Genomic DNA, 15,427 nt, shown 5'->3' with positions numbered 1-15,427 from the left:
GGGATATTTGAAGTGATACTTAGCAATTTGATATTTGATAGTGAAGTACAAACTGCACTGACTTAGAATTTTTGAGGGCAGTAGTACTGAGAGACTGATATTCTAAAGTATGGGACAAATTGAGACAACTTACAGCGGTACTCATTCTGTGATATGAGTGACACTTACAAATTCCCTACGTGGTAGTGTGGTCCAAATTGTGAGGACTTCAACTCAGAATCAGATATGGTGTGGACATTGCCAACAATGATTAGTATGAACATGGCAGTGTTGTATGAAGTGGTGATACTTAGTATTTTGTTGTGGGGTCAGACACTGTCACAGACTTAGGCAATTTTCATGTTGATTGCTGATTTATGGCTTTCTTGGTGACGACCAAATTGTTCTAGTTATGTACATATTGTTGAGATCAGAGTCCGAGTTGGTACTCTGTTATTAAAGTTCCAGTTGAATGTTACATACTTGAGTAACTTAGAATTATTGTTAGTTGTCCACACGAGTAACATGGTTGCAGGCTGATGGTTTTGCAAAGGCTAGCATGTGACTTGTGTATGTTGTTGAGTGAATGACAGCGATGTTATTGGACATGTTTGTGTCTGTGCTCAGTGATGTTTGTTGGTGATACCACTGATTGATCTGAAAGTAGCAAAAGAGGTAATGTAGACTACGGTAGTGTAACTTAATTCTCCTAATTATTCTTAATAACAACATTTTATATTAGGTGTGGCAAGATGTCTAGGCGTAATCCAGACAGGCTCATGTCCATCGAAAACTCGGCTTAATATGAGAGTGTAGTGTGCTACCAGTTTACATTAACGAGAACAGTTATTTGTAGGAGTGCAGGGCCAGTAGTGTGGAGGTTGTGTTGTGCACATGCTAACGTTAGTGTGTGGAATGTTATGAAGCTGACAGTTTGGCTATGACTGTTTACGTGACTGCGTGTGTGCAGGTATCGAGTTGAGCATGGCAATACTGGTAAATTACATACAGAATACGTAGTTAGAGTCTTACTGTAAATAAACATGCTGTACAGCTAATATCACATCATTACACAATCATTTGCATTTACAAAGCTTACCTCAATTCACACGTAAAACTAGTCGAGGCCATGGCTCGCTCGTGATAAGTAGTGCACGTCACAGACAGTAGTGTATTGCAGAAACTCAAACACGTGCTTACAACAGACCGCTACAGCTCAAGTGCGAACTAGATCTGCGAATGAATAGGAAGTCGGTATCCCCCCCCCCCCCCCCCCCCCCCTCCTCCTACTCTGTCTCGTAGCTGGTTAGTGTCGTTGGTGAATTAGGGCTGAATGACAAAGTTGGTCGTTTAGTCCTGGAGGTCATGTCTCCTTAAATCATGTGGTGGCAGCAGTCAAGATAGTGTGATGAGAGATGGATGTATTTGTATATTTTATTTTGTTTTGATACACTCTCGCGCTACATTATTATTGTTATTATTATTATTATTATTATTATCATTATTATTATTATTATTATTATCATTATTATTATTATTATCAGTATTATTATTATCATCATCATCATCATCATTATTATTATCATTATTGACAATTCCAGATATTCCAACAAATGTGTGCGCCAAATTGAAAGAGGTATCTTGCCACCTTCCCAATTGCTTGGTCCCCTCAATAGACTTAGTTCACTTTGGGAATGACAATTTCCGAATATCCCCCCCCCCCCCCCCCAAAAAAAAAAAAAAAAAAAGTGAAAAAGCTCCGTCGAGCGGGAGGGGAGATCCCCCTAACTCATCCATATACACAATTAGATGATGAGGTTGGGAAATAACTCATCCATATACACAGTGAGGTGGTGAGGTGGTGAGGTGGTGAGGTGGTGAGGTGGTGAGGTGGTGAGGTGGTGAGGTGGTGAGGTGGTGAGGTGGTGAGGTGGTGAGGTGGTGAGGTGGTGAGGTGGTGAGGTGGTGAGGTGGTGAGGTGGTGAGGTGGTGAGGTGGTGAGGTGGTGAGGTGGTGAGGTGGTGAGGTGGTGAGGTGGTGAGGTGGTGAGGTGTGAGGTGTGAGGTGTGTGGTGTGTGGTGTGTGGTGTGTGGTGCCAGACTACATGTGTATTTACTTTTTGCCCCATTACATAATTTGTGAATATTTTCCGAGGACCATCTTATAGATGACCATCTCAGATAGCCATACAGTCTTCCTGCATACAGTACGGAAACGATGTGTACACGAGTACACCTACGATTACACACACACATGGACACAACACCCAAAATAATACATATCAAATAGAGGTGGAAGTCTGTGGAGCCAGGAAATGTGCAAATGCTGGGAAAAGTGGAAACGTCTTGCCGGCGGGCAATGCGCAAATACAGGGAAAATTCTGTTATATACCACCAAAATGTTGTCATTCATGAAAACATGGTTACTCAAATTAGATATCACACACACACACACACACATGAATTTGAATACTAGTATTCTTAAATATGCATGATTATTCATGATAAAGAAACCAATGACGAACACGTAGCGGACCAAATAAAAACGTTTTTCAAACGTTCATTAAAGACGAAATCGACATAGCAGACCTAATAAAAACGTTCTGTAACCAAGAATCAAGCTACAAGGACAAACATAAAGCAGTGTGCACTCCTCCTTTCTCCTCGTTTGGTTCCAGGTGGAACGTTGAGGAAGAAGAAGAATTTTTGACTTTTTAAAATTGTACTTTATTAACATCACAGCACACTATTTCAATTGGTGAATATGGTGTTTGCATGCAAACTATTTAAAAGGGGAAAACACATTCGCCCTCGGCATTTTCTTTTGAAGAAGAAGAAGAAGCAGAAGAAGAAGGGAAAAAAAGCAGAAAGAGAAGAAGAGGAAGAAGAAAAAGATGATGATTTACACTTGGCGTTCCATAACTATTTTACACACCATCGCAAAACAACACGACGCTACTCGCTGTACTGTGACCCCTCTCTGCGTACACAAGCCCACTCGCACCACCCGAGCTTGTCGAGGCAAGAGCACTCACTGCATGCATTGGGTTCAACATTTTACAGTTCCTTATTCCAAAGTTTCTTTATTCCCAAGGTTTGTTGATAGGAAATGAAAACTTAAAAATCGTTATGATCAAGGAAGTTTGTTAATCTCACGACAGGCTCGTTTTTCCGAAAGTTTGCTCGTATGCTCCTTTTTTTCTCATTATCATTATGTTATTATTATTATTTTTTTAATCAATGAAATCTATTCCATTTCAGACTAACAAACCTTTGGAATATCGAAAACTATTTGATATTCAGATAAACGAACTTCCTGAGAAGCGAACCTGCAGAATAATGAAAAATTGTTTGGAATAACGATCATTGATTTAATTGCACTAAGTGGAAATTTGATGGCTTCTTTTTTTCTAACGAACCTTCGGAATAACGAACATCACCCTAGGTGTTGAGAAAAGAAAAAAGAAGAGACCGTCATATTCCGTACATTCGAGGGCAGGGTTCGGTAGGGTAATGAGGCTTGGGCCGAGTATTTTTTGGGTCGAAATGATGTCCCGAATGATGATAGGTTAGAATGCCATCAGTTGTTCTTTCATTTTTATCAAGAAATTTATTCAATTTCTCGATGATCTCTTCTTTTTGACAACTAGTACTGATAAGTCTGATTGATCTTTTTTTTTCAAAATATTTTTTCAAAATCTATTTATGATTTGAAATAATATATATGCATTTTTGTGATTTTTCCACTAGTAGCAAATTCGGGCGCGCGCTGGCGCGCCAGTTCTCACCGAAGAGGTTCTAGTTCCACTCTTCGCAAAAATCGCATTGTGAACGCGCGGCGGCGACTCGCTCGCATGGTTTTCGGCATGCACCTAGTATAGTCAAGGAGCTGTGTAGTAGCTCCTTGGTATAGTACGCACGCACATACAGTACGCCGGCATGCACCGTGTGTATTAGAGACTCCTGCCATCACGATTCTTGTCGACAATTCTTGTTAAATATCACCCAGAAGCATTGGATGCAGCGCAAATACCAATCAGTTCACAAAATGACGAAGTAAGTATTCGCCAAGGCACCTATTTGTGTGCCCAACTGATGTCGTTACTGTCAATGCAGTGTGGGTTTGGTAACCGAGTGGTGCATTCCATTTCATCGGCAACCCATTGCGCCCCCGCGCCGCGACCCTCCCGCGCCAACAAGAGCTAGATCTAGAGAGTGGGGTTGTTGTCACCCCCTATTGACTCCGACTCCACCAGTCCAAGCTCCGCCTATCTTTTTATGGCAAGAGCTGCATGCAGCGGTAGTTCCGCATTTTAGATGATATTTTCTAAGAATTTAGTAGGGCCCGATCTTATTGTAAAATATGCAGCCCCTCAGCTCACTGGCCTAAAATCCAGATTGCACAAACTGATATTTTAATCCCGTGCTGCCGTGGATACATCACAATGACAGTTGGTGATGATGGATCTCCTCAGGCTCAGGATTGAATCCTTTGAATGGCCCTCTAACGTCGATAACTGTTGAGTCGCCACCCTACGACCTGAGCCGATTAAATCAAATGTCCTTTTACCACAAACACCAATTGACATTTCCGTATGGTGCTAAAATTAATGTCAGATAGGTCTATTTGATTTTGCGTTCGGAAATGAATAAGGATAACATTTGGCTCCGGAAGTTGCTGAAATAAATGTCAAATGTTTGCTTTGATGTTCAGAAATGAATGATGATAATATTCGACTCCGTACGATGATTAAATTAATGTCGGATGTTTTCTTATACTTTTGGAAATGAATGACTTTAAGATTCAGCTCCGTACGGTGCTAAAATTAATGTCAGATATTTGATTTTGCGTTTGGAAATGAAGGATAACATTCTACCCCGGAAGATGCTGAAATAAATGTCGAATGCTTGCTTTGATGTTCGGAAATGAATAATAATATTAATAATATTCAACTCCGTACAATGATTTAAAATTTATTGGCATAAATGCCGGATGTTTGCTTTTACGTTCGAAAGTAAATAGCAATAACATTCAGCTCCGGAAGATGCTGAAATGAATGTCGAATGTTTGCTTTGACGTTCGATAATGAATAATGATAATATTCAACTCCTTATGATGATTAAATAAATGCCGGATGTTTGCTTTTACCTTTGAAAGTAAATAGCGATAACATTCAGCTCTGGAAGATGCTAAATGTTGGATATTTGCTATTACATGTCGAAATGAATATCAGTAACATTCAGCTGCATTTGATGGTAAAATAAATGTCTGATGTCTGCCTTGACGTTAAAAACTGAAAAACAGTAACATTCGGCTCCGTACGATGCTAAAATAATTGTCAGATGATTCATTTCACTTTTGGAAGTGGACAGCAGTAACATTCGGCCCCGTATGGTAATAAAACAAATGACAGATGTTTGCTTTTAAATTTGGAAATGAATAACGGTAATCTGCATACGATGCTAAAATGAACAACAGATTGTTGCTTTTACATTTGGAAATGATTGACAGTATCAATCGGCTCAGTTAGATGCTAAAATAAATAGCGGATGTTTGCTTTCACGTTCGGAAATCACAGGGCATAAGGATAACATTCAGCTCCATAAGATGCTAAAATGAATGTCGGTTGTTTGCTGTTACATTTGAAAATGATTAACGGTAACATTCGGCTCCGTAAGGTGCTAAAATACTAGTAAATGTTGGATGATTGCTTGTACAATCAGAAATTAATAACGGTGACTTTCGGCTCTTTACAGTGCTAAAACAAATGTCGAATGTTTACAAAATAATGTCTGCAAATGCTCCCACTTTCTCATTTCAAATATAGATTTTGACCACCTAAATAGGCATCAACTTTTATAATAATCTATAAGCCTATTTGCTAAATCTTAGAACTCAGAATATCAGTAAGATGACTGAATTTTCTATTCATTTATTTTAGATATGGGTACCTGTATCACTTCAGTAATGCTTAATATTTATTTTTCTATGTTTAGTAGGACCAATTTAGTTTTTCTTGAATTTTTTCGGGCCACCAGATTTTACTCTCGGGCCACCAAAAAATAAAAATCAATGATTTTGGTGCCCCGATCGGGCCACCAAAAATAAAAGTTAGTGTGGAGCCCTGCTTATATCAATCACCCCTTTTGATATGTCCATGCATCCACATCTAAGACACTTTTTTCCCTTGATATTTATTGATTTCATTCAAATCAGTCATGAATCAACCAATTCTGGGTGTGACATGAACAAAAACAATACAAATACAATTCAAAACACAAACAAATCCAATTTTCAATTTATACTGCAAATAAACTGTCTTCAACATGAATAACTCGATTATGAATCAATCCCACTTCACGAGAAAATATTGACAAAAAAAAAAAGCCATTATACAAATCTAGTATGAAATCATTCATAAAAAACCAAACCTCCCCCCCAAAAAACTACTGTGCACACACCCACACACATGTACACACACACACACACACACACACACATACACATACAGGTAACTGACAGTAACTCCATTATGTTACAAAATCACAAATACACTCTATCAAATTGGCAAATTACCTTTATTAGAATGTTGCAAATCACCTACAAAAACAAACATCATGCAGGCTTTACAGTAATAATAAAGTAAGCTTATATTGATTTCTAGACAATAGTAAGTCTTCAGTTTTGTCATAATTTTGGTTCAATATTCTTTCATCATCTGAACACTATATATTCACAAAAAATGCACTCAAAACAAAGTCTAACAATAGATGCAACACTTGGCAAAATCCAGCACCGCGCGCATCATGCAACGCTGAATAAATCGCGTATATGCGTATATTTTGCCAGTTCTAGGGTGAGTCGCTGTATTCGTGTAGTGGGTTGTAGGTTGAGCCGCCACCCCTCTTTATTCTGTAAGTTAATCCCATCCCTAAAATAAAAATGGTACAAGCCTCATCTACATATCCTAAGATATAATATTAAAAAAAAATTGTAAGCCTATGTCATCTGGTTTTGGATAAAACGACTCGACAATAGGGTACCCCACTCATCGTTGCCGAACCAATTTCACTGACGGTGCAAGGTACGTACGCGCAAGTCGAACTTTCCGTAGTTCCATGCAGGTATTTTCCTGCTGTATGTTTGAAAATACCTAACTCCCGCTGAAGAATATATCCTAACCTTTTTACTGCTGGACAAAATGGATCCTGCAGCAGTCGAGATATTTTGAATTGGACGGAACACATCAAGCAAGGCCAGGTGAGTGGCGACTCGGGGAAGGTGGCGACTCACCCGTTATTGACGTTACAAGTTTTCAACTTACTGGGCATCATCGTAGGTAATTTAGGTAATTCAGGTAACCTGGCTGGCTGCCGGCTGGCCTCTCGTCTGCGTGCAACTACTAATATATAACAGGGCCTTTAAATATTTTAGTATTTTTATATAACCATGATATTGATAACAGAGCCGGAAAGTGAAGTGCACAATTGCCATTTGTTCAACTCAAATAGGGCATCTAATACATATAAAAATGTGTGTTAGATTTATCAAACTACTTTTTCTCCACGTATACAATGTATTTTGTTAAATACATCATGAAATTTCACAAAATCCCAAAATATTATCCCCTTGACAAGCCAAGTGTCCTTGAATATGATACTGTAAAACGAGAATGTTCGCGTGCATTTTAATTTCGCGAATTTCGCGAGCGCCAAGATTCCCGAAATTAAAATGCATGCGAAATTTCTTATCTACACTACATGCATTGAACGCAAGTGGCAATTTGTGAAAATTTCTTGCCACGAAAAAGGCCGTCGGCTCCAATTCGCGTAAATTTCGTGCCGCAAATATATCATGTTTGACAGTAATCCCCAGAATCTGTCCGGCCTCTCCAGAATTCGGACGCACCCTATGCATGTTCAATGTCAATGCCGCTCAAGGCCGCTGAAAAATGCGCCGCATTCAACCCCTGTAGATTAAATTTAAGTCACTGCATCGGCACGTATTATTAATCTCTCTATCACTTGTGACCACATTGTGTTCAATGTGTGCTTCTTACTTCATCATATACATACCTCAACATTGGAATACTATGCTTCCTCAAATCCCATTCCAAAAATGCATGTAGATACATATTCTTGCATACTGTATGTTGCAGTAAAATACAATCATTCCAAAGTTTTCTTGCAAAAATATGAGAATTCCTTTAAAATTCTGAGCATTGTCCTTTGTCCAGATGCAACAAAACTTGAGGGATTCTGAGGTGTGGTATTAAACCAGGAAAAAAAAAAACAGCAGTGTACAAGTAGTCAAAGATAGAAGAACAATTTTTTTCCTAGTGTTAAAACAACATGCATTTAATGTGTGTTTTTTTTCCCACAATGGAGAGAAGAAGAGACAGAAGGAATCAAATATCAGGTGTACAAAATTACCAATCTTTTCCGTCTCATCCTTCTTGCAGAGGTCGAATCGAGCTGGGGGACATCACTCCACACAACATCAAGCAACTGAAGAAACTCAACTCGGTCGTCTTTCCCGTCTCCTACAACGACAAGTTCTACAAAGATGTCCTTGAGGTTGGCGAGCTAGCCAAATTGGGTGAGATGCAGGAATCTTTCAAGTTTGTATAGAATTAGCATGAATTTATGCAATGTATGTTTCTCCCTTTTCTTTTGATATGTTTCTAACGAAAGGATTTCTGTCTGACGTGCTCGGTGATATTTAATTTCAAAGTAGATGGCAGGTTTCTGTGGTAGTCATCGAAGTGCCAAATGACAATTGTGAATGTGTTAACAAATATAACAATTGAAGGGTCGGTGCAATATAGTGGTAACCCACACTTCTGTCAAAATTGAGTTACATGCATTTTCATAATCCTTATCCTTCAATCTAACCTCCATGAAAATATATTTGAATTCAACCAATAAGATGGTAAAAAATGCATGCATTCATGTTTTATTAATTAATGTACAATGTATGGACTTTCCAAACATTCAACATATTGCACCGACCCCCTCAATTTCTAAAGAAGAAAAATATGGTTTGCATGGCAGTTTTGGGAAAAAAAGGTGCAAAATGGCACAACACAAAACAAACAAATTGATTGGCAAAAAGAAATATTGATAGGCAGTAAGAAGTAAAAGAAGTATTTTAGCAAATCATTGCTATGACTCAAGGATTCTCTATTTCTCACATGCCCTCCTCATGGATCATGTAGTTATAATGATTTCTTTTTCTCCACATTACACTAAGAGTAATACTACCTCAGTCACTGTGCAAAGTTCACAGCTTGAAGAGTATGTTCAAATCAGATAACATGAAGGCAATAAAAAGTGATCTTTGGTATCTGTACTCTAACCCCACTCAGCTTACTACAATGACATCGTAGTGGGTGCGGTCTGCTGCAGGATAGATACCACGGAAGATGGATCCAGACGGCTGTACATCATGACCCTGGGGTGTCTGGCTCCCTACCGCAGACTTGGCATAGGTGAGTTACCCCCCCCCCCTCAATTTAATCCAAGGTTTTCTGGCTCCTTATCACATACTTGGTATGAGTGAGTAACCTTCCCCCACCCCCCCCCCCCCCCTTATCCCCAGGGTGTCTGGCTCCCTACCGCAGACTTGGCATAGGTGAGTTATCCCCCCCCCCCCCCCCTCCCACTTTAATTCAAGGTTTTCTTGCTCCCTACCACAGACCTTGCATGAGTGAGTAACCCTCCCCCCCCCTTATCCCCAGGGTGTCTGGCTCCCTACCACAGAGTTGGCATAGGTGAGTCACCCAACCCCCCAACACACACACACACACTTTAATCCAAGATGTTTGGCTCCCCATCAAATACTTCGTATGAGTGAGTTACCCCCCCCCCCCCCTTCCCTCTTGGCGTGTGGTTTTCTACTGCAGACTTGACATAGGTGTATTAATCCCCCCCCCCACTTTAATCCAGGGTTTTCTGGCTTCATAGCACATACTTGTTATGAGTATGTAACCTCCCCCCCCCTCCTCTTTATCCCCAGGGTGTCTGGCTTCCTACCACAAAGTTGGAATAGGTGAGTACCCCCCCCCCCCCTTTCACCCATTGAGGACGAGTCTTGAGTATACTCGGGCAAGTATCTATGGGAAATGCATGTTGTAGCGAAATAAGCCCGTCCTCAATGGGTTAATCCAAGGTTTTCTGGCTTCCCATCAAATACTTGGCATGAGTGAGTAACCCCCCCCCCCCCCCTTCCCCCAGGATGTCTAGCTTTCTACTGCAGACTTGGCATAGGTAAGTCACCCCTCCCCTCAATTAATAATAATAATAAAAAAGTAATATAAAAATGCAAGGTTGTGTGCAGGTAGTTCTTTGCCACAGACTGGGCATGAGTGAATCCTCCCCCACCACCCCCCCCCCCCAAAAAAAAAAACCCAACACCAACAAAAACACCTGATCAAAACATATTAATAGCGAAAATTAATTCAGATGCGAATTTCCACTGGCATTCAGTGCATATAGTGTAGACTTGAACTTTTTTGTACATTTAATTTCGCGAATCTTGGCTTGCAAAGTTTGCAAAATTAAAATGCACAGGAACAGTTTTAGGTTTACAGTAGTCGATGAGCATGACTGATAATGTAGTACTCTTTATCAAAGAGTGATTAATACAATATAGTTAAGAGGGAGCGGAGTTCCAAAGTGGGCTGCAGTCTAGTTTGATATTTAGTTAGTATGGTTTCTTTTTGCAACGATGCTGTAATGATCGTACCATTTTTGTTTATTCTGCAGGAACAATAATGCTGAAACATGTCCTGGATTTCTGTGAAAGAGATGGCCGCATTGACAACATTTACCTGTGAGTACATCTGCACATGTGATAAAATTCTTGTGCACATGAGGCATTTGTTCTAGCTGAGATTGATCATTATCCTTGGCGTGATCTAAAAGATAGCCCGAGGCCAAAATCATTGAAAGTTCATCTAAAAAAATGTTTTCTAGTTATTTGTCTTAGTAAGCACAGGTTTTCACCCAGGTGGGCCCTGTTGCATAAAAAGATGAAATCAAACGTAAGTTGGAAAATCAAACAAAAGACTTGTGTCAGCCAATCAGAATTGAGTAATTAGAGACTTATATTTGATTGTCTGACTTACGTTCGATTTCAACTATTAAGCAACAGGGCCCTGGTTTCCCAGTAAGAATGCCGCCACCCTAAACTGTCTTTGCTCCACATAAATTCTTCAGCTGGCTTGGACATTCATTATATTTCTCTTAACTCTGGTCTCGCCTTTCTAACACTACAGGCATGTGCAGATCAACAATGACTCCGCCATCGAGTTCTACAAAAAGTTTGAGTTTGAGATCATTGAGACCAAGGAGCACTATTACAAGCGGATTGAGCCGGCCGACGCCCACGTTCTCCAGAAGTCGTTACGAAATAAGCACGCTGGTCAGAATGGTGTACAGGCTTTGTCGTGAGGCCAAGGGGACGCCCTCACTCACATCACACTAGAACTTTTTTTTGTGATGCCTCAACTCTGAAATCCTCTTTGAAGTTGATTGGGAGAATGCACGTGAGGGGATCTCAGCAATGTGTGAATGTAGCGGGCAGGAATCGCTTCTCCTGAGTTTCTCTGTAAAATCCGCCCTGTTGTGGAGAGGTGGATATGGACAAGTGTATGCATGATGCCAGCACTACACATGAAACAATATCATTGTACCAAGATTCCAAATACAGCCAGCACTATCAATGTCTCAACATTCAACAAAACATACAAGTTTGTGTTCTGCATTTTTCCCTCGTTGCCCCAACGGATTAGGTGAATGCAGATAATGCTACTCATTTATTTTTCAGCTTAATTCATTCCCACAAGAAGCATCTTTGGCCCGAATTCACGAAGGTGGTACAAATGAAACCATGGTTAAAACCATGGACAAAAACCATGGAGCGCCAAGTGTCGCATGGAATATTTTGTTACGAAATCAGTCATTTCGTCGATAAAATGATTATTTTGTAATGAAATGACAGCATTTTGTAACTAAATGAAAATTTCGTCCACGAAATGATAATTTCGTTAACGAAACGGTCATTTTGTCGACGAAATGACCAATTTCGTAACGAAATATTCCGTGCGACACTTGGCGCTCCATGGTTTTTGTCCATGGTTTAAACCATGGTTTCATTTGTACCACCTTCGTGAATTCGGGGCTTTATGTTTGCTGTGTTTCTGATCAAGCACTTCAAATGTGAATATTTGCATGGTGTAATATAGAAGAAATGCTCTCGGTATGATTTGCAAATAATTAACTGTCTTCATAAATTAGATTTAAACAAAAATTGTGCGTGTACGTCTTTGTAGCGGGCATGAGGAGATTGACATTAATTACAAATTTTGAAAGTGTTCTTAAATCCCTCATCAAGCTGGCCAACATGCAGAGGACTCGTTCAGTCATTTTATATCGCCCCAAACAACATCAAAGGCTGGCTTTATTTGACAAGGAGAACATGTTATGTGACTGTGATCCAGAGGTGTATCACATGTTGATGTACAAGGTAGACTTCAATGAATCAAATGACTAAAAAGATGTATTTTCTTCGCTGAAAACAAATAAAATGCAACTGTTTTATATGTCGTGTCCTCTTACCTCAATAGTCTTCGGAATACATTGTTTTTGTAGGAAGCTTTTGTTGTTTTTCTAGCCCCCTCAGGGCCAGCAAATCAGATGCTCTGCTGAAGTTTTGCTTGCAAATCATGCAGAATAAGTTGATCAAGTTTCTGCTTAAGTACTGTGTAAATGTCCGAAAATGGCTTTATATTTTATCGACATGAAAAAGCAGAGGAAGTGATTTAATTCATTCAGATACTGGAAGCTTCAAAAACAATGATTTCTACTCGGATTGAACAATTATGGAAGCATGGCAGCCATATTTGTACTCTGTTCAGTTTCATGCTTAAACAGGCACACTACATTGTAGTACAGAATTTCCTTCAGTATGGGTAGAATTCATGCATTATAACTCTGAGTGATGCTAGTCAATCATCTTGCACTAATTGTGGTGCATGGAATTTTGTGTGGTTATTGCAGTCAAAGGAAACAGCCCAGGTTGGGTTTTGTTGCACATTTCACAGTGCTGTTTTTCTTTTCTTTCCTTTTTTAAGGTTCTCCCTATCCCTGTCCCGTTTTGCTTTTATAATAATGAGATCCAAAATGAGATTTTTGTATGATTAGTTTGTAATTTTAGATCTAGTGAAACAACCTAGATTTTATCCTATGGCGTTGCTCTGCATTGTTTTGCTAATTGCCAGTAATCACAACGAGCCTAGATTTGTACCATCACAACTATTGCTATCTACGTTAATGTACAGTATCACTGACTATTTTGCTATAACAGGGTTCACCTGGATGCGCTTCAGACAAAGAAGACATATCATTCTGATTTAAGATTTACTGGGAGAGTCAAGGATAGATCTCTTTTGTTGCTTTTAAATTGCAAATCCCTCTGTTGCTTTCTGCCAACTTTAGATTTGAAGAATCTATTTGTTAACATGTTGTAGATGGACTGATTTTCCTGTAACAAGCATGTCTGATTTACTCCAGCCAGAGAATACTCGGGACTACTCTTCATTGAGTTCAATTGTAGCTTGAGCCTCAACATGCGTTTGCTAGCGAGATGACTCCTCCCCCTTTCCTTCAGTGCGTGTGGTGTGTATGGGTCATATCCGAGATGAACTGGCCCAGTTGATAATAGTAATTATTACAAAGCAACCACAAAATGAATGTAATGGTAACTACCATAGCTCTCAGTGTAAGTTATTGTCTGAATTATAAACATCTGAACTTCTTCAGATACTGTATTTGCAAATGAGCATTACTTTTATTTGACGGTTATGAAAGTGATTGTTTTTCTTTGCTTGAATGATTGCATTAGATGATAACATGCAAATACATGTACTCTGTGAAACACCAAATTCTTATTCAAAAAAGATACTTTCATCTGTGAAATCATAAACAAGCAAGGTTTACTGAAAAAAGCTCTGCGCAATAAGTTTATGGTGGGAAAGTCTCAACTTTTGCAGTATTTAGAGACTTCAATCTGAGTATATTTATGTGTGACTGTCCACTGGTAGTGGCAACGTTGTGAAGAAAGTAATGAGTGGATCATACTAAACGATTATGCCAACATTCTATGCTGTAATAAAGATCATTGTATGGACAATATACTTTTTCATTCTCTTTATTGTGAGGTTAGACAAGGGAAATGGAAGTTACTACATAAAGCTTTGTCGAAGACCCCAAGGGAAATATTTTCATGTGCATTTTAATGCTATATTCAAGGTTAACTACTAAGATAATGTGAGAAAAGCAGAAAATATGGAGGAACTTTTGTCATGAAGGACAGGAGGTGAGAAAGTTATGGAACTTCAAAGTTTCCTAATTTGTCATGGAATTGTGATGTTCATCACAACTAAATGTGCAAATAAGCAGAGATAATGGTGTCAGCAGCTCATAACTACCCAGTTGTTTTGTTTGTTTGTTTTTTTCAAAAAGTGCATTTTTTGTTTATATTTAGCAGCTACAGCCTGTTCCCTCTAGAAGTCATTGCTGTTTCATTTTAGTGCAACAGGAGTATCATCCAGAGGGTGCATTTTTTTTTTGTTAGATTAAATGATAAAAAATTACAGATTTGTGTGTAGGCAAATTGGAGTCCTGCGAGGCACAGACATCATTATGTACAGCTGTATTAGAATTGCATATGCGGTTATTTATGACTAACGTCACTGTGATAGGCAAATTGGAGTCCTGTGAGGCACAGACATCATTATGTACAGCTGTATTAGAATTGCATATGCGGTTATTTATGACTAACGTCACTGTGATAGGAAAATGTATGATATGGAGTAAACTTCTACACAGGACCGGAGAATATCTGGCGACTTGCGTAGATGTCAACTTACAAGGAAGTCAACAAAATACGTGTACAGTAACAACAAAAATTCAGAACTTTTCATCAACTTGATGACATTTGTACAGATCAACCAATCTCACTGACAGAGTCCAAACACCCATAAAACAAACAAGCAACAAACAAGACAAAACAAACCAGTGGAAGAGCTTGTTTAAAGGGTTGAATACTGTATACCTTTCGTCTGTTGTCCACACCATGTAGCTCTCTCTTCCTAGCTCCATTCTTGAGCAGGAAGAAATTTATACATGTAGTTACTGGATCACACTTAAACTACTCAAGAATTGCTACTGTATTTACAATCACATTGTGCATGGGAGTGTATTGGTGTTCTGTACATGCGTGTTGATATTTCTATTTGGGCACAGACAGAGCATATCCATCGCGGACAGACATAGAAAAAAGGTCTTAAAGGGACGATACAGTTTTGGTTGAGATTTGCCATCAGGTGTTAACTTTTTTTGTGTGATATTGAGAAACCTCTTATGAAATATGAAAGTCCATGTGA

At 39.2% G+C, this 15,427-nt stretch overlaps 1 protein-coding gene across 1 annotated transcript; it reads left to right on the top strand.

Annotated features, from left to right (window-relative positions):
* Positions 1–3,924: 3,924 nt before the first annotated feature.
* Positions 3,925–11,787, top strand: LOC139709308 (N-alpha-acetyltransferase 50-like). Its single transcript, XM_071621259.1, has 5 exons — positions 3,925–4,034; positions 8,441–8,577; positions 9,347–9,469; positions 10,746–10,812; positions 11,258–11,787. Exons 1-5 carry the CDS (start codon positions 3,997–3,999, stop codon positions 11,430–11,432), a joined length of 540 nt encoding a protein of 179 aa, XP_071477360.1. The 5' UTR covers positions 3,925–3,996; the 3' UTR covers positions 11,433–11,787.
* Positions 11,788–15,427: the final 3,640 nt, after the last annotated feature.

This window comes from Diadema antillarum, unplaced genomic scaffold (assembly GCF_040938485.1).
Source record: "Diadema antillarum isolate AM-2024a unplaced genomic scaffold, OU_Dant_1.0 seq00001425_RagTag, whole genome shotgun sequence".
Classification (NCBI taxonomy): Eukaryota; Metazoa; Echinodermata; class Echinoidea; order Diadematoida; family Diadematidae; genus Diadema; species Diadema antillarum.
This window is presented reverse-complemented; position numbering and strand designations above follow the sequence as displayed.

Coding starts and splice junctions, on each gene's coding strand:
- LOC139709308 (XM_071621259.1), top strand. CDS start 3,997: ATGCAGCGCAAATACCAATCAGTTCACAAAATGACGAA. Junction 4,035..8,440: donor TCAGTTCACAAAATGACGAA/GTAAGTATTCGC, acceptor TCCTTCTTGCAG/AGGTCGAATCGAGCTGGGGG. Junction 9,470..10,745: donor CTACCGCAGACTTGGCATAG/GTGAGTTACCCC, acceptor TTTATTCTGCAG/GAACAATAATGCTGAAACAT.